The 20,952-nt window shown below is 42.5% G+C and overlaps 1 protein-coding gene across 2 annotated transcripts in view; it reads left to right on the top strand.

The window, feature by feature from the left end:
- The window catches only part of LOC117523661 (pituitary homeobox 3), a 98,300-nt gene that overhangs the window by 56,671 nt on the left and 20,677 nt on the right, over positions 1–20,952 (top strand). For both annotated transcript variants that reach the window (XM_034185239.1, XM_034185240.1), the window contains one exon: positions 1,164–1,369. In XM_034185239.1, the coding sequence (XP_034041130.1) occupies positions 1,164–1,369 (206 nt within the window). The remainder of the gene's footprint in view (positions 1–1,163; positions 1,370–20,952) is intronic.

The following is a 20,952-nucleotide window of genomic DNA, read 5'->3' as shown; positions in this document are numbered from 1 at the left end:
ATGTTGCCGTGTCCAATTTTGTAAAAAACTTGAGTGAATGCGGTGTGAAAGGCCCTTTAGGGTGTCCTAGTCTTCCAAATGAGAAAATGTAATGATGTTCTTTTAAAGTCCTTTTAATGGAGAGCAAAAAATTCCAGTGAGGAACATATGAAATGCAGTGGCCTTTAGTGGTAACAGTCAAGGGTGTGACCAAATACAAGGACAAGATTTTGAATTTACCTCTAAAACTCTGCTTACATTCAAAAGACAGTATGACCACTAACAAATCTTTTCTTCATTTTTGTAAGAAGCTGTGAAGGTATCTTGTATTTAGATGTAATCTTATCTGCACTGTTCCTTTTTCTTTATTTTTTTAAATGTATCTTTAGGTGAGGTAAATTATGTAAGGTTAACTGTACTTGATATTTACAGAAATGAATTATTGACAGTGATGACAGAAAATTTAAAATGCACATTCTCATTGTAAGAAAAATATTCTACACATTTTAGCCGCACACCGTCCAGATTGTTCAGTGTGCTCTGCGTTGTTGCAGTGAACTGTTTTCTTCATTCGTATGTTTTTGTAATATCACATTAATTTCATGTTCTTAGTGCACATTTGCGATAATTGACCTTTGTTTTCAGTGTCTTTTTTGTGAAGTTTTCTTGTGTGTGTGTTTCATTGTAGGTCTTGTGTTCATTGTTTTCCTGTCTGAATGCCTCTTTAGTTCAGTTCAGTTTCCCTTTGTGCATGTGTGTATCTGTCTGGTTTCTCTCTCAGGGTTTGTGTTGTTTCTGTCTTACTACTGCACCTGAGTTTCATTGCTCATCACACACCTGTCTTGTATTGTCTTGTCACAATTCATAGTAAATTAGCCCTGATATTTTTCTCTGTTTTGTTCGGTCCATTATTGTGATTTGCCTTGGTGTTCATTTGAAACTTTAATTCCTGTTTGATTCAAAGTCCAGCTTTGTCCTGTCTGGTCATCCCATTGATGTTAACCTCAGGTCTGTCTCTTTTTATTTGAGTTACTGCTCTGTTGATTGTGAATAAATCATTTGTCTGTGTCCTGCAACAGAGTCATTTTGAGACTTTTGTCTTCTTTTTTGGCCATTTATCAAAAAAAAAGACATGAGTGCCTTTGCCTTAATATTATCTTATAATTTGCTTCTGCATGTTGCAGATACAGAGAAATCTCACCAGAACCCACTGGATGAGTCCAGCGCTGATGATGGATCCCTGAAGAAGAAGCAGCGGCGGCAAAGGACTCACTTCACCAGCCAGCAACTTCAGGAGCTGGAAGCCACCTTCCAGAGGAACCGCTACCCTGACATGAGCACCAGAGAGGAGATCGCAGTGTGGACCAACCTCACGGAGGCACGGGTCCGGGTGGGTGCACATCATCGAATATCATCCTGTGTTACCTCTTTTTTTTTGTTTGTTTGTTTTAAGACATCACTGTTCATGGGTTAATGTCAGGATAAAACTGGTAATCAGTAGAGCAGAATAAAGAAAACTGCAATCTGCAGAAAAATTCAGCACAACTGGAAACATTGTGATCATGATGTGACGTGTCACATTTTGTTGGGTTGTCCCACACGTGACACAGGATTAATATGGTCGTAAGGGCAACAGATTTTCTAAGCTACAGACAGGACAGGATGAAAATCAAATCTTTGTAGCTTTATAAGGCTAATATATCATACAAAGAGATCAAAGCATACTAAGTGTCCACATGAATAAAAGGCAAAAAAGGTGGCAAAAAAGTCAGACTCTACTCTACATGCCCCCATTTAACCACAAATGGTTGATGCAAAACATCTGATGACTATTCAGACATATGTACACATGAGGCTTGAAACATACACTTGTCATGGCACCCAGAGGAAGAAAAGAAAAACAGACATTTCTGAAACAGAAATCGAGGTGTTTGTGTGTGATCACAGCTGTGAGGGGATAAAACAACAATTAATATAAGAAGTGGCAACGCAAAGTGAGGATGGCCCACAAGTGATTTTGAACGCAGCCATGGGCGTTCACTGATGATGCTGCGTTTCTTGTTAATTGTTTTTTTAAACAAGTTTTAAGAAGCTTTAACAAACTATGAAAATCTTATACAACCGCAATTCCAATGAAGTTGGGATGTTGTGTGAAATGTAAATAAACAAACAGAACACATTGATTTGCAAATCCTCTTCAACCTATATTCAATTGAATACTCCACAAAGACAAGATGTTTAATGTTCAAATTGATAAACTTATTGTTTTTGTGCAAATATTTGCTCATTTTGAATTGGATGCCTGTAACACGTTTCAAAAAAGCTGGGACAGTGGTATGTTTACCACTGTGTTACTTCACCTTTCCTTCTAACAACACTCAATAAGTGTTTGGGAACTGAGGACACTATCTGCAAGTGTCATGACTGAGTATAAAAGGAGCATCCCCAAAAGGCTCAGTCGTTTTTGTTTTAGACGTTTTAGACTCTTTTTTTTGCTTTTGTGCAAATATTTGAAATGGATGCCTGCAACACCTTTCAAAAAACTTTGGGACAGGGCAACAAAAGACTGGAAAAGTTGATGAATGCTCAATGAACACCTAATTGGAAACAGGTGAGTGTCATGACTGGGGACAAAAGGAGCATCCCCAAAAGGCTCAGCCGTTCACAAGCAAAGATCACCACTTATAACACAATTATGACAGTTTGAGGGGAGAGCGAGCAGCAGCACTGCAGCAGCAGCCAGTTTTTTTTTCATGTGCGCGTGTGAACGAATTGTTCGTGAAGATAATTTTATTAACTACACAGATGTATAATAAAACAAATGGTGACTAGTTTATAACACAATTAGGACAGTGTTGGAGGGGAGAGTGAGGAACTGCAGTGGCAGAAAGTTTTTTGTTTTAATTGTTCACATGTGCGTGCGCGAACGGGACAGGAGGTCCTCAAACTGGGTCCTGGAGAGGCAGAAGTACCGCTGAAAGTGGCCGTCATCCAGACGCAGCACCTGCAGCAAAAAATGAAACTCTCCGAATTGGGAACATCTCATGAGGATGTTGTGAACCCAGGGACAGTGCCGCTGGCAACGTTTGTCAGCTTTCCACAACAAATAGAGCACAGCAACTCGCTCCGTGTGATCACAGTCCGCCATGTTGACTTGATGGTGAGCGGAATGGAAGCGCGTCCTATTTGATGATGCATTGGGTCGAATTTTCGCAGCGAAAGCAGAGCGACACGCCGGGCGATGATGGCGCGTCCATCGCCAGGTGAGGAATGCGAATTTGTGGCGTCGCATGGCGTCCAGTGTGAACGTGGCATTAGTCTGGGTTTATTAGCATTAGATCACTGTCCTTGAAATCATTGTTGATTAATGATCTAATTATGGATCATCACTTAGATATATTTGGGTTATGTGAAACCTGGCTTAATCCTACAACTGTCCTCCACTTTAATGAGGCCTGCCCACCGGCATACACGTTTAGTCACGTCCCTTGTGATGCAAAGCAAGGCGGGGGTGTTGCTCTTATTTATAAATCTAGGTTTAGCTTTTTAGCTGTTGGGGATCACAAATATATCTTGTTTGAACATCTGATTCTCCGCTCTGCCCATGATGCTATGTATTGCCAAGGTCAGAAGAATAAAAATCAGCCGTATTACTTTGTCACTGTATATTGGCCCCCTGGCCCATACTCTGAATTCTTAGATGAATTTGGTGCGTTCATCTCTAATTTGTCAACTAGTGCAGATAACATTGGGATTATTGGTGACTTTAACATTCATGTAAATAAGCCTTCTGATCCCCTTTGCAAATCATTTATGGAAATTGTGGACACATTAGGATTTCAGCAATGCATTCAGGACTCAACGCACGCTAGTGGAAATACCGTGGATTTGGTTCTCGCATGTGGTATTACTGTCACGAATATTGACATCATGCCTCTTGTATCAGTGGTCTTGTGGATAGTTTAAACTCAGTGCTCAAAACTACACTTTACATGATTGCTCCACCTTTATTAAAACCACCCCCCCAAAAAAACACAGTCACCTTGGTTCATTGATTACTTGCGTGACCTCAAGTATAAGTGTAGAACGGAAATGCCGTAGTTCAAAATTAGAAGAACGGAAATAGTTCAAAATTAGAAGTATTCCACCTTGTGTGGCGTGATGCTATCGTAGGCTATAAGCATGCATTACTGGCTACAAAGTGGACCTATTACTTTGATTTGATCAACAAAAACAAGCATAACTCAAAGTTCTTGTTTGACACGGTGGCAACACATTCATGGACAACCACCTGTACTTCGTTCTCCATTTACAGTGCAAGATTTCTTGGATTACTTCAAGAAAAAAATACAAGACATTAGGTTAAACATATCCCAGCATGCCTTAACCCAGCCACTACACCCTGGTATTGAGGTGGGTGCCATTACTGAGGTATTACCTAGATTTACAGAATTTGATAGTATCTCATTAGGCATGCTGATGAAACTCATAATGTCTACAAAAAGCACAACCTGTTTATTTGATCCTATACCAACAAAACTGTTTAAGGGACTGTGGCCCACTCTTGGGCCAACTGTGCTGGAAATTATTAATCTTTCTTTAACTTCTGGATCTGTTCCTAAATGTTTGAAATCTGCAGCGATTAAACCATTACTTAAGCCTAATCTTGACCCTGGTGTATTGAAAAACTATTGGCCGATATCAAATCTTATCATTTTGCTCTAAAATTCTGGAAAAGGTGGTTTCATGGCAGCTCGTGGACCACATTTTTTTTTTTTCAAGATGGTGCTGGCGATGCAGCTGCCTGTTACTTCAGCTCTCCCCTCTCTTTTCCTACTTTAACTCTTTTTAATACTTTTTAATAGTGCTTATTTGTCTTTATTTGCAGTGGGTGGTACCCTGTGCAAGTATACACATGGGAAACCCACTTTTGTTACTGTTGTAATTATTTTCACGCTGCTCTCACTTTTTGAGGCAGCGCGGGGAAATCCCTTTGTTTCCAGCTCCGGACGTCCCATTGTTTATAGACGGGATCAGCTGCTTGGACTAAGAGACTCAATGTACAGTGGGCCCGGTACCCGCTATGCTGATCACCCAGACGTACCTGCAGACATTCGGAAGAAACGGAGATGGTGCAGGTGTGGGCGGACAAAGCGGAGAAGGACTTATATTCTGTCTGTGGTCATGGGGAATGTAAGATCGCTCCGCAACAAGACCGAGGAGCTAGCAGCGCTAACCCGTTTCCAGAGGCTGTATAAGGGCTGCAGTCTCATGTGCTTCACAGAGATGTGGTTGGATGAACATGTACCGGACTCTTTAATTAACATGGACGGCTTCACACTCATCCGCACGGACAGAACGCTGGTGGAGAGCGGAGAAAAGAGAGGAGGGGGGTTCGCTGTTTATGTGAATGAGAGATGGTGCAGTGCAACTCATGTTCACGTCAAAGACCAGATCTGCTCCTCGGACGTGGAGCTACTCACGGTGAGCATGAGGCCTTTCTATCTCCCACGGGAGTTTGGAAGTATGATTACGCTCTGCGCATATATTCCTCCCTCTGCAGATGCTGCCGCTGCCTGTGAGCGGATCCACAGTACAGTCACGCGGCTGCGTACACAGCACCCCCGCGCCCTCCTCCTCATCACCGGGGACTTTAACCACGCCTCCCTCTCCGCCACCCTCCCCACGTTCACCCAGTATGTCATGTGTAAAACCAGGGACAATAGAATACTGGACCTCTTTTACGTCATTGTGGAGGACACTTACACCTCCGCCCCCCACCCCCCGCTGGCACGCTCTGGTCACAATCTCATCTATCTGCTCCCCCAATACACACCCAGGGTGAAAAGAGAACCAATACACAAAAGGTCAGTGAAACTCTGGACTGAAGCGGCCATTGAGAGGCTGAGGGACTGTTTCAGAACCACAGACTGGAGCATGTTTCAAAACTCTTATGGTGATGACATCAACGGCCTGACCCAATGTGTCTCTGACTACATGAATTTCTGTGTGGAGAGCACTGTGCCCACCCGGAGGGTACGGTGCTTTCCCAACAACCACCCCTAGGTGACCCCTGAGCTGAAGGTCCTGATGAACCAGAAGAAGAGGGCTTTCAACTCGGGAGACAGAGAGGAGCAGCGTAGAGTCCAACAGGAGCTCCAGTGGAAGATCTGTGTAGCCAAGAAGGTGTATGGAGGGAAGATGGAGGAGCAACTGGCCCGGAACAATGTCAGAGACATGTGGAGATGCCTCAAGACCGCCTCCAGATTTGGGCAGGGTGCCAGCAGGACTGCAGATGGAGATTCTCGGTTCGCAGAGGAGCTAAACAGTTACTTTAACCATTTTGGCTCCTCCACGCCTGCCCCCCTGCCTGCTCCTGTCCCTCCACATGTCTCCAGCAGCCAGCCTTCCAGTCCTTCTGACCCCCCACCTTCTACCCCCCGGTCACCTCCACTGCAACCCAGACCTCGTCCCTCCTCCCCCGGGACAGTATTCAGCACCAGCCCACCTCAGCCCCCCTCCCCCCTTACTGTAACTCCAACAGAGGTGAGAAGCCAGCTCCTGCGGCTGAAGCAGAGGAAAGCAGCAGGACCTGATGGGATCCCCCCAAGGCTGCTGAGGACCTGTGCAGATGAGCTCTATGAGGTCCTCAGCCACATCTTCAACATGAGCCTCAGACTGGGGGTGGTCCCCACCCTGTGGAAGACCTCCTGTGTGGTCCCGGTTCCCAAAACACGGCACGCCAAGGAACCAGCCCACTACAGACCAGTTGCCCTGACCTCCCACCTCATGAAGACCATGGAACGGCTCATCCTGTCTCACCTCCGCACCGTGGTGAGCGACACCCTGGACCCACTGCAGTTTGCCTACAGGGCCAACATGGGGGAAGATGACGCTGTCATCTACCTACTGCAGCGAGTGCTCACCCTCCTGGAGACCGGCGGGAGTGCTGTGAGAGTCATGTACTTTGATTTCTCCAGCGCTTTCAACACCGTCAGACCGGCACTGCTGCGGGGGAAGCTGGAGGACGCAGGTGTGGATGGACATTTCACTGCCTGGACCATCGACTACCTCACTTACCGTCTGCAGTACGTGTGGCTGCACGGCTGTCAGTCTGAGGTGGTAAGGTGCAGCACCGGGGCCCACCAGGGCACCGTCCTCTCACCTTTCCCCTTCACCCTCTACACCTCGGACTTCACCTACAACAGAGACAGCCGCCACCTCCAGAAGTTCTCTGATGACTCTGCCATTGTGGGTCGCGTGTCTGAGGGGAGCGAGATGGAGTACCGGTCGGTCATCACAGACTTTGTGGACTGGTGTGAGTGCAACCACTTGTGTCTCAACACCAGTAAGATGAAGGAGATGGTGATCGACTTCAGGAGGAAACCACCACCTCACCCACCAGGGGAACATCCAGGGGGAGGAATAAAGACTGTGGACAGTTTCAAATAAAGACTGTGGACAGTTTCAAATACCTGGGTTTTCATCTCAACAGCAAACTGGACTGGACTCACAACACCGATGCCCTGTACAAAAAAGGCCAGAGTCGCCTCCACCTCCTGAGGAGACTGAGATCCTTTGGAGTGAGCAGGCCTCTGCTTAAGACCTTCTACGACTCTATTGTATCCTCAGCTCTCCTCTATGCTGTCGTCTGTTGGGCCCCGGGCAGCACAGAGCCGGAGAAAAAGAGACTAAACAAGCTGGTCAGGAAGTCCAGCTCTGTCCTGGGCTGTCCTATGGAGTCTCTGGGGGAGGTGGCTGAGAGGAGGGTGTTAACCAAGCTCAAATCCATCATGGACAACTCCTCTCACCCTCTGCACCGGACTGTAGTGGAGCTGAACAGCTCATTCAGTGACAGGCTGAGGTACCCTCAGTGCAAGAAGGAACTATACCGCAGGTCATTCCTCCCTGCTGCTGTCAGACTGTACAATAACACTGTGAAATAACCACATGCAATAATATGTCCACAGTCACGTGCAATATTAATATGTCCACAAATCATGTGCAATAACAACTCGTTTACAAATCCCAGCACTAATGTCACCTTACCACACCTAAACTCCATTTCACATATTGTAAAGAAGATGCTCCTATCTCCTTTTCAATCCCAATGAATATGTATGTGTATGCGTGTATGTGTGTATATGTATATATATATATATATATATATATATATATATATATATATATATATATATATATATATATATCATCATCATCATCAAACTTTATTTCAGACACAAGGTCCATAGTAACACAAAAGAACATACAAAAAAAAAACAAAAACAAACAACAACAATAAAAGACCAATTTCATCCATGGCCATATAAACTGATACGCCAATGTTTCCACAGCCTAGAAGAAAACCTGACCGAGCTCTGTACAGGACTGGTCAGGATATGAATGATACTGTTTACACAATCTGTAAATCTGCACATACATCTGTACATGAAGTTTCTGAGCACAGCAGCACAAGTTGGAACACTAACATTTACAAACATCTGACTGGCACTACTCCATCTCGGCACCTTAAGCAGTATTCTCATGCCATCATTGTATGCAACCTGAAGTTTGTGCATACTGCTTTGTTTGAAATGCCGCCACAAATGGGCAGTGTACATTTAAGTGCAATATGCTTTAAAGAGTGAAATTTTAACAGATACAGAGCACATAGAGAACTTACGAGCAAGCATATTTGCTTGTGCATATTGAATACACCGCTGCCTGTACATATCTCTATCATCAGACAGGTCAGCAGTTATGTAATGTCCCAAGTATTTTACTTCATCACACACTTGGAGAATGCTGCCTGACAGAAAGAAAGCAGGAAAACACGATTTCGAGTCCTCCTTACTTCTGACAATCATGATGTTGCTCTTTTTCGCATTATATTTAATGTCAAAATCCAAACCATACTGTGAGCAAACCTTCAACAACTGCTGCAGCCCAGCACTACACGGGGAAAAAATTACAAGATCATCAGCGTACATTAGGTGGTTTATGGTTGTATGGCCAACCCCACAGCCCGTCCTACACTGATTCAGCAGATTAGATAGATCATCCATATACACATTAAAAAGGCAAGGTGAAAGAATATTACCTTGTCTTACCCCATTCCTCACATGAAAGGGGGAAGATACATAATTTCCCCATTTCACATACATAGACTGGTGAGCATACCAATACACTAAAATTCTCAATAAATACTTCGGAACTCCTCTATTATACAATTTATAAAACAATTTATCATGATTTACATGATCAAACGCTTTTGAGGCATCAATAAAACACATAAAAATAGTAGTATTGCACCGATTATAAAAGTCTAAAATCTCCTTAAGAGCAAAAATGCACATATCAGTGCCAAGTTTTGACTTAAAACCAAATTGATTATCAGATGTCACCAAATACTTCTCCATTCTATTAAGTATAGCCCTCTCCAAGACTTTGGATACAGTACTGGCTAAAGCAATAGGCCGATAGTTATCTTTATTATTTATTTTACCACACTTATCCTTAACAATAGGCACTAAGAATACAGAGTATAGAATTAGGTAAAATACCATGAATTAAAAACCCAGTGAAACAGATAGCCAACAAGGAAAACAATTTCCTGCTTGCAAATTTTAAATGCTCAGCCGATATTTTATCCACACCGCATGACTTATTATTACTCAAATTCATAACAATATCACTAATTTCTTGTGTAGAAATAACCACTTCCTCATGTTTATCTATACTGTTCATCACAAATGAATTACTTTTAATACAATTAAACAATTCATAATAATGATTCCGCCATAATTGAATAATTTCGTCAGGACCATTTGCACAATCTATATTAGTTGGCAAGGATGTTTTTAAATTGTTCATTGTTTTTATTTCTTTCCAGAATTCGGTGGGACTATTCTGCAGATGTTTCCTTGCAAGCGACTCAGATTTCAAGAGGTTTTCATTTCTCTTAATAAAACGCAAGGCATATTTAAAATGAGCATTTGCCCGTTTCTTATGTTCAAACACAGGACCATGTCTAGGTTTGCCAAATTTAACCCATGATTTAAAAGCCCTTCTAGTTTCAGCATGAAGCTGTTCTGCATACACATTCCACCCCGGCTTGGCTTGGAACTTTTTAGTTTTATACAAGGACCTACTAGAAATAAGAAGAGAATCTATAGTTTTCTCATACAGTATGCACAATTCTGCGCCATGTTGTGCATTTTTACAATTCATGTCAGAACAAACCACTGCGCTTTTTGGTAACTCAATATTACTTAAACATAAATCAGACTGGATGTGATACAAGTTTAAATCCTGCGCGTTCAGCTTGTCCCAATAAATTTTTCCTTCTTGCGTCTCATTATTCATGGGCAAATAAGTGGGTAAATTGCCCACATTTATAGACAACGAGAAAGGGACATGATCTGATATAGCAAATTCATAATTTATCCTCATAGCCTCTAAAGAGTCATGTGCATCCTCAGAGCAGATACAGTGATCTAGCCATGATGTTGTGTGCCACATTTCACTGATATAAGTGTAGCTGTCCACTGGCAAAAGCATTTCACTAGAAAGAATCAAATCATTATTGGAGCAGAACTGCCTTAAGTGGTTACCAAATAAGGATTTACAGTCACTCACATCAGCATTCATATCTCCCAAGATATAAACACAAGTAGAAGGATTGTCTTGAATAAATGACACAATGCAGGCTAACCTATTAAGGTATTCATCCTCATTATAAGGGTTTTCATAGGGTGTATATATATTCAGTATAATTAACTTTTTATTTCCACAACTGAACTCAATTCCTATGGCCCAGTCAACATCCAATCTTATCACTTTAATCAGCCGGTCCAATCTCTTATGCCACAACACTGCAACACCTCCAGAGATTCTACCCCGCACCAACTTGGTGCTGCAGTCAGTGGTAGATTCCCCTGCTCCATAAAAATCTGCATGCATAGAGTTAAGTCCTTCTAAGTCCTGCTTTGCCAAAAACGTCTCCTGAACGCACAGTACATCACACTTTTCTAACAATTTGTCCACCACAAGACGGCGTGATTTGTCAGTCTCAGTATGTCCCATGCGCAGTCCACGCACATTATATGACACAATATTAACAATCATTTATTTGAGGGTAGTTTTTTTTTTTTTCTTCTCTTTTTTTCCCGTGCCGGGACACGGCTGCTCTCCTGAAACGCCAGGTCCGATCACAGATACAGGGCGCTGCAATTCCGCCTCACTTCCTGATCCAAGTGCCATGCTCCCAGCATTCACTCTGGGTTTGCGTGGCTCAAAGTATCGACGTACATAGGTCCCCGCTGGCCAAAGTTGTGGATCGTAAAGTTCAGACACTTCATTACACTCTGCCGTGACCTGAAATGAGCTAAATCGATTGCGACTGGAGACAATCTTCCGACACGTAACACACTTCCCCAGCTTCCCAGACAAATAAGAAGATAGGGTGTCAGCTTCCAGCTCAGGAGAAAACCGAGTGGCAAACACACTCACCAGTTTAGTTCTAATCACTGGGATGTCGTCCTCGGCTCCAGTACCGATTATACCAATATTCCTGCACTGCTCCTTCTTAGGGCGTGCGTCCACTCTCACACCATTACACAGCGTCACTGTTAAAGCTGAAGGCTCTGCCTCCCATTCTACTCTTACAAACCCTAGGAACTACAAGTAAGCCTGCAGTCTGCGAGCGAAGCGCTCTATTGGGGTGATATGGTACTACGAGGTCCCTAAGATAAGATGGGACCTGATTATTCAAAACCTTATAAGTAAGAAGAAGAATTTTAAATTCTATTCTAGAATTAACAGGAAGCCAATGAAGAGAGGCCAATATGGGTGAGATATGCTCTCTCCTTCTAGTCCCCGTTAGTACTCTAGCTGCAGCATTTTGAATTAACTGAAGGCTTTTTAGGGAACTTTTAGGACAACCTGATAATAATGAATTACAATAGTCCAGCCTAGAGGAAATAAATGCATGAATTAGTTTTTCAGCATCACTCTGAGACAAGACCTTTCTAATTTTAGAGATATTGCGTAAATGCAAAAAAGCAGTCCTACATATTTGTTTAATATGCGCTTTGAATGACATATCCTGATCAAAAATGACTCCAAGATTTCTCACAGTATTACTAGAGGTCAGGGTAATGCCATCCAGAGTAAGGATCTGGTTAGACACCATGTTTCTAAGATTTGTGGGGCCAAGTACAATAACTTCAGTTTTATCTGAGTTTAAAAGCAGGAAATTAGAGGTCATCCATGTCTTTATGTCTGTAAGACAATCCTGCAGTTTAGCTAATTGGTGTGTGTCCTCTGGCTTCATGGATAGATAAAGCTGTGTATCATCTGCGTAACAATGAAAATTTAAGCAATACCGTCTAATAATACTGCCTAAGGAAAGCATGTATAAAGTGAATAAAATTGGTCCTAGCACAGAACCTTGTGGAACTCCATAATTAACTTTAGTCTGTGAAGAAGATTCCCCATTTACATGAACAAATTGTAATCTATTAGACAAATATGATTCAAACCACCGCAGCACAGTGCCTTTAATACTAATGGCATGCTCTAATCTCTGTAATAAAATTTTATGGTCAACAGTATCAAAAGCAGCACTGAGGTCTAACAGAACAAGCACAGAGATGAGTCCACTGTCCGAGGCCATAAGATCATTTGTAACCTTCACTAATGCTGTTTCTGTACTATGATGAATTCTAAAACCTGACTGAAACTCTTCAAATAGAGCATTCCTCTGCAGATGATCAGTTAGCTGTTTTACAACTACCCTTTCAAGAATTTTTGAGAGAAAAGGAAGGTTGGAGATTGGCCTATAATTAGCTAAGATAGCTGGGTCAAGTGATGGCTTTTTAAGTAATGGTTTAATTACTGCCACCTTAAAAGCCTGTGGTACATAGCCAACTAACAAAGATAGATTGATCATATTTAAGATCGAAGCATTAAATAATGGTAGGGCTTCCTTGAGCAGCCTGGTAGGAATGGGGTCTAATAAACATGTTGATGGTTTGGATGAAGTAACTAATGAAAATAACTCAGACAGAACAATCGGAGAGAAAGAGTCTAACCAAATACCGGCATCACTGAAAGCAGCCAAAGATAACGATACGTCTTTTGGATGGTTATGAGTAATTTTTTCTCTAATAGTTAAAATTTTGTTAGCAAAGAAAGTCATGAAGTCATTACTAGTTAAAGTTAATGGAATACTCAGCTCAATAGAGCTCTGACTCTTTGTCAGCCTGGCTACAGTGCTGAAAAGAAACCTGGGGTTGTTCTTATTTTCTTCAATTAGTGATGAGTAGAAAGATGTCCTAGCTTTACGGAGGTTTTTTTTTATAGAGCAACAGACTCTTTTTCCAGGCTAAGTGAAGATCTTCTAAATTAGTGAGACGCCATTTCCTCTCCAACTTACGGGTTATTTGCTTTAAGCTACGAGTTTGTGAGTTATACCACGGAGTCAGGCACTTCTGATTTAAAGCTCTCTTTTTCAGAGGAGCTACAGCATCCAAAGTTGTCTTCAATGAGGATGTAAAACTATTGACGAGATACTCTATCTCACTTACAGAGTTTAGGTAGCTACTCTGCACTGTGTTGGTATATGGCATTAGAGAACATAAAGAAGGAATCATATCCTTAAACCTAGTTACAGCGCTTTCTGAAAGACTTCTAGTGTAATGAAACTTATTCCCCACTGCTGGGTAGTCCATCAGAGTAAATGTAAATGTTATTAAGAAATGATCAGACAGAAGGGAGTTTTCAGGGAATACTGTTAAGTCTTCTATTTCCATACCATAAGTCAGAACAAGATCTACACTCAACAAAAATATAAACGCAACACTTTTGGTTTTGCTCCCATTTTGTATGAGATGAACTCAAAGATCTAAAACTTTTTCCACATACACAATGTCACCATTACCCTCAAATATTGTTCACAAACCAGTCTAAATCTGTGATAGTGAGCACTTCTCCTTTGCTGAGATAATCCATCCCACCTCACAGGTGTGCCATATCAAGATGCTGATTAGACCCCATGATTAGTGCACAGGTGTGCCTTAGACTGCCCACAATAAAAGGCCACTCTGAAAGGTGCAGTTGTATCACACAGCACAATGCCACAGATGTCGCAAGATTTGAGGGAGCATGCAATTGGCATGCTGACAGCAGGAATGTCAACCAGAGCTGTTGCTCGTGTATTGAATGTTCATTTCTCTACCATAAGCCGTCTCCAAAGGTGTTTCAGAGAATTTGGCAGTACATCCAACCAGCCTCACAACCACAGACACGTGTAACCACACCAGCCCAGGACCTCCACATCCAGCATGTTCACCTCCAAGATCGTCTGAGACCAGCCACTCGGACAGCTGCTAAAACAATCGGTTTGCATAACCAAAGAATTTCTGCACAAACTGTCAGAAACCGTCTCAGGGAAACTCATCTGCATGCTCGTTGTCCTCATCAGGGTCTCGACCTGACTCCAGTTCTTCATCGTAACCGACTTGAGTGGGCAAATGCTCACATTCGCTGGCGTTTGGCACATTGGAGAGGTGTTCTCTTCATGGATGAATCCCGGTTCACACTGTCCAGGGCAGATGGCAGACAGCATGTGTGGCGTTGTGTGGGTGAGCGGTTTTCTGATGTCAGTGTTGTGGATCGAGTGGCCCATGGTGGCAGTGGGGTTATGGTATGGGCATGCTTCTGTTATGGACGAAGAACACAGGTGCATTTTATTGATGGCATTTTGAATGCACAGAGATACCGTGACGAGATCCTGAGGCCCATTGTTGTGCCATACATCCAAGAACATCACCTCATGTTGCAGCAGGATAATGCACAGCCCCATGTTGCAAGGATCTGTACACAATTCTTGGAAGCTGAAAATGTCCCAGTTCTTGCATGGCCGGCATACTCACCGGACATGTCACCCATTGAGCATGTTTGGGATGCTCTGGACCGGCGTATACGACAGCGTGTACCAGTTCCTGCCAATATCCAGCAACTTCGCACAGCCATTGAAGAGGAGTGGACCAACATTCCACAGGCCACAATTGACAACCTGATCAACTCTATGCAAAGGAGATGTGTTGCACTGCATGAGGCAAATGGTAGTCACACCAGATACTGACTGGTATCCCCCCCCAATAAAACAAAACTGCACCTTTCAGAGTGGCCTTTTATTGTGGGCAGTCTAAGGCACACCTGTGCACTAATCATGGTGTCTAATCAGCATCTTGGTATGGCACACCTGTGAGGTGGGATGGATTATCTCAGCAAAGGAGAAGTGCTCACTATCACAGATTTAGACTGGTTTGTGAACAATATTTGAGGGAAATGGTGATATTGTGTATGTGGAAAAAGTTTTAGATCTTTGAGTTCATCTCATACAAAATGGGAGCAAAACCAAAAGTGTTGCGTTTATATTTTTGTTGAGTGTAAGATGTGGTGGGTGGACTCATTTACATTTTGAGCAAAGCCAATAGAGTGTAATAATAGATTAAATGCAGTGTTGAGGTTGTCATTCTCAGCATCTGTGGATGTTAAAATCGCCCACTATAATTATCTTATTTTTTTTATCTATATACACATACATATTCTATTTCTACCTCATTTCTTATGTCTTGTACTGTTACAAGTATTATTATTGCTTACCCTTGCACACGCTGTTTGATGAACATTTTCCTCTACTTGCACCCATCTTGTTTTTTTTTAAGAGCTGACTTAACATGTGAATTTCTCCTCTGTGAGATCAGTAAAGTTTATCTTTATCTTTATCTATCTTTATCTTTACTGAGAATATTGTCCTGTGCACCAACAGCATTTCCTGTATATTCGTTTTGTGAATTGTTTCTGTGAATTGTTCTGTAATTTATATCTGTAGCATGGCCCAAGCAGAGGGTCACCCCTTTGTGTCTGGTCTGCTTGAGAGTTTTTCCTTACCACTGTTGCTCTGGGGTTAGACCTTACTTGTGTGAAGCACCTTGAGGCAGCTTTGTTGTGATTTGGTGCTATATAAATGAAAATAAATTGAAATGGGAAAAAAAAAAATCTTTTTGAACCACTGCAGTCTGCTTTTAGAAAATATAATTCCATGGAGACAGCTCTCACAAACGTGGTGAATGATCTTCTGCTTGCAATGGATTCGGACACCACGGTTCTGGTGCTGTTAGATCTTAGTGCTGCGTTTGAAATTCATATTCTACTTGACAGGCTGGAGAATCATTTTGGGATTACTGGGAGTGCCCTTGCGTGGTTGACATCATATCTGAACAGCCGTTCTCACTGTGTTTTGTGTATATTATTGATTTTCCAATTGCAACCAAAGAAGAATGTAACTCTCTTACAGTCTGAGTCTATTAGCTGTCCAGAGTTAAATCTATTTATCTTCATAGTGTTTTAAAAGGAGTCAGTTCACATTCTTCACATTTTCTCCACCCGGATATTTCACCAGAACTGGGTAAATTGATATATCATGTTATTTGATAGCACTGCTATCCCTAGTCTAATGTAATCAATCAATCAATTTTTTTTTATATAGCGCCAAATCACAACAAACAGTTGCCCCAAGGGGCCTTATACTGCAAGGCAAGGCCATACAATAATTATGTAAAACCCCAACGGTCAAAACGACCCCCTGTGAGCAAGCACTTGGCTACAGTGGGAAGGAAAAACTCCCTTTTAACAGGAAGAAACCTCCAGCAGAACCAGGCTCAGGGAGGGGCAGTCTTCTGCTGGGACTGGTTGGGGCTGAGGGAGAGAACCAGGAAAAAGACATGCTGTGGAGGGGAGCAGAGATCGATCACTAATGATTAAATGCAGAGTGGTGCATACAGAGCAAAAGAGAAAGGAACAGTGCATCATGGGAACCCCCCAGCAGTCTACGTCTATAGCAGCATAACTAAGGGATGGTTCAGGGTCACCTGATCCAGCCCTAACTATAAGCTTTAGCAAAAAGGAAAGTTTTAAGCCTAATCTTAAAAGTAGAGAGGGTGTCTGTCTCCCTGATCTGAATTGGGAGCTGGTTCCACAGGAGAGGAGCCTGAAAGCTGAAGGCTCTGCCTCCCATTCTACTCTTACAAACCCTAGGAACTACAAGTAAGCCTGCAGTCTGAGAGAGAAGCGCTCTATTGGGGTGATATGGTACTACGAGGTCCCTAAGATAACATGGGACCTGATTATTCAAAACCTTATAAGTAAGAAGAAGAATTTTAAATTCTATTCTAGAGTTAACAGGAAGCCAATGAAGAGAGGCCAATATGGGTGAGATATGCTCTCTCCATATCCTGATCAAAAATGACTCCAAGATTTCTCACAGTATTACTAGAGGTCAGGGTAATGCCATCCAGAGTAAGGATCTGATTAGACATCATGTTTCTAAGATTTGTGGGGCCAAGTACAATAACTTCAGTTTTATCTGAGTTTAAAAGCAGGAAATTAGAGGTCATCCATGTCTTTATGTCTGTAAGACAATCCTGCAGTTTAGCTAATTGGTGTGTGTCCTCTGGCTTCATGGATAGATAAAGCTGGGTATCATCTGCGTAACAATGAAAATTTAAGCAATACCGTCTAATAATACTGCCTAAGGGAAGCATGTATAAAGTGAATAAAATTGGTCCTAGCACAGAACCTTGTGGAACTCCATAATTAACTTTAGTCTGTGAAGAAGATTCCCCATTTACATGAACAAATTGTAATCTATTAGACAAATATGATTCAAACCACCGCAGCGCAGTGCCTTTAATACCTAATGTAAGCATTCACATTTATCGTTTGTCATGTTGCAAGAATAAAACAAAGAAAATTTCGGGATTTTTTTTTAGAGCTTCGACACTAAAAGTACTGACTCAGGATGGTCTCTCCTTGACAATTTTTGGTCCCAGTTTCTATCCAGCTGCCAAAATTGAGGAGACTTGGCCCGAGTTTTTAAAATAATCAGTATAAGCCATATAACCTGCTACTGTATATCCACTTCCATATGTGTCAGTGAACATTGCTGAATACAGTTCAGTACATATGATTCCCATTACACGATTACTTCAGAATTTTTCCCCACATTTCCTGAAAGTTAAAATGTCTCTGCTAACATCTCAAAACTGTCTTCTGTTTAAGCGCTTGACCTATTTTTTCATGGGTTTAACGTTGTATAACAGGGTCAGAGGGAGGCTTCTGCTCAGAGAAGTTGGCCCTGACTACTGCATACTATACCCGCATGTCCACTTTCACCTACTTTTACACAAGATTATCTGCTGTCTGCACCTGTTAAATCTGACTTTCACGAGTTGCATATTGTGATTTACCCCAATGTTACAAATTTTTAAAATACGAGGTCTATTAGAAAAGTATCCGACCTTATTATTTTTTTCAAAAACCATATGGATTTGAATCACGTGTGATTACATCAGACATGCTTGAACCCTCGTGGGCATGCAAGAATTTTTTCACGCCTGTCGGTTACGTCATTCGCCTGTGGGCAGTCTTTGAGTGAGGAGTGGCCCACCCTCTCGTCGATTTTTTCCTTGTTTAGGAATGGCTCAGAGACTGCTGCTTTGTTTGATCAAAATTTTTTCAAAACTGTAAGGCACAACTGAGTGGACACCATTCGATAAATTCAGCTGGTTTTCGGTAAAAATTTGAACGGCTGATGAGAGATTTTGGTCTGGTAGTGTCACCGTAAGGACGGCCCACGGTGCCTGACAGCGATCTGCGCTTCGAGGCGGCAGCGTCTCGCCGTTTCAAGTTGAAAACTTCCACATTTCAGGCTCTGTTGACCCAGGAAGTCGTCAGAGAACAGAGAACTTTCAGAAGAAGTCGGCATGAGCAGTTTATTTGGACATTCCATTGTTAACGGACATTTTGTAATGAAAGAACGTGTGGGCAGAGTTGCATGTCGGGCCGGACCCGACCGCGGGGGGTCGCGACAGGAAAAACACCTCCGTTGGAAACCTTAACGGGCAAGTTGGAACATGCCCAAGCTGTTAAACAATTTCTCAGTTACTCACTTGTTGAAAGCCATCAAAAGCCGCCTGAATTTTACAAATGGTTTTCAACACGGAGATGTTTTTCCTGTCGCGGCGCACACAGGTTCGCCGAGTCGTCACGGAAACGACTCGGTGAATTTGCGCGCACGTCTTTCATTACAAAATGTCCTTAAACAGTGGAATGTCCACATAAAGTCCTCATGCCGGCCTCTTCTGAATCTTCTCTGTTCTCTCACGACGTCCTGGGTGAATTAAGCCTTAAATTAGGATGTTTTCAGGTCGAAACAGGCTGACGACGGCCCCTGGAAGCGCTGCGCAACGTCCCGCTCCGTGGGAAGTCCTTACACCGACAGAAACACCCCATAATCTCTCATCAGCCGTTAAACTTTTCACCGAAAACCAGCTTAATTTCTCGAATAGTTTCCACTCGGATATTCCTCACAGGTCCAGAAAAAACTTTGATAAAGCAACGCGCGCCGTCTCGAGCAGCATGTGAAACAAAGGAATTCAGCCGAGAGGGCGGGACCACATGTCACTCAAGGCCTGACCACAGGGAAATGACATTACCGACACGCGTGAAAAAACTCACGCATGCACACGAGGGTTGAAGCATGATTGGTGTAATCGCACGTCATTCAAATCCATATAGTTTTTCAAAAAAAATAAAAAGGTAGGATACTTTTCTGATAGACCTCGTATGCTTAAAACTTTCCCAATTGGTCACAGTTTGCAATGCTACTTTTACCACAGACATTATCCTTCAACCTGGTCGACTTCTCACCATATTTCTGTTAAAATAGCATATCTTTGCAGAATGTTCTTTATGAATATATGCCATACATTCAGAAACCTGGAATTGTTCTCAACATTTTGATATGACACACATGGACATCCATCTATCCTTTTTTTTTTTAACTATCCATCCGTTTTCTATCTATATAATTAAGGGTAACCGGGGGGGGGGGGGGGGGGGGGCTGGATTGTATCCCAGCAGCCATAGGGGGTGAGGTGGGGTTCATCCTTGACAGGATCCCAGTCTATCACAGACAGACATGCCACTAAGAAACTGTCTTACAAAAGAAATTTCTTCAGGTATGGTAAAATCGAGAACATATCCTTAAGGCCCAATAAGGCCCCGTTTTGGTATCAGTTTATTTATTTGGTGCAATGTACGCAATCAGTTATCAAAAATCAGCGATGGGAGAGCACCCTAATTTATTGGCTGAAAGGATGAAGTACAAAAACATCAGAAGATATTTTATTCTTGCCTACAATAGATTTGGCAAACACATTTGAGGGTCTGTCTTAATGATCTTGATGATCTCGAAATGATGTGCAGCCATTGTATTTAGTAACTTTCATTCATGGGGTGTTTTGGACATAAAATGAAATAAATCATCAGATTATCACCTGTCATCCCTTGAAGAGTCAGGGTGCACTGGAACCTGACACACTATTTTCACATCTGACTACTGGAATGAGACGTTTACTAGCAAGTTAATGGGCCTGTGCACTTTGTGTCAAAATACATGAGCGGAGAGAAGTCACCAAAGCTCCCTGAAATGCTGGCGTTTTCTATTTTCTCCAGTAGCGTTTGCTTTAATTTAGCTTGATGTTTTCAATTCATCTTCATTGTGTTTAAGTGTGTGCGGTGTGTGTACTGTATATTGCGTGTCGTGAAGCCGCCTCTGAATGTTGCGCTGTGTAAACAACAGAAAAACACTGTGCTCGACTTTGGATCAAGTTTTGATTGGTTTATTGTGCCATTGCTTATTTCTTTTCTTGCCTCCTCAGAGTCGCTGTGTACCAGCACTGTGCATGACCATACTTCATGCTCGGACTGACATAATGATGAAGTACATCTGCTTTGAACCGAGTAGAACATAGGGCCCTAAATGTCAGAGGTGCACTGGAGTGCGTGCACACCCAGTGGGCTGGTGACTGTAACTGTGTGCAGCAGGATGACACATTCTGA

This window comes from Thalassophryne amazonica, chromosome 13 (genome assembly GCF_902500255.1).
Source record: "Thalassophryne amazonica chromosome 13, fThaAma1.1, whole genome shotgun sequence".
Taxonomy (NCBI): Eukaryota; Metazoa; Chordata; class Actinopteri; order Batrachoidiformes; family Batrachoididae; genus Thalassophryne; species Thalassophryne amazonica.
This window is presented reverse-complemented; position numbering and strand designations above follow the sequence as displayed.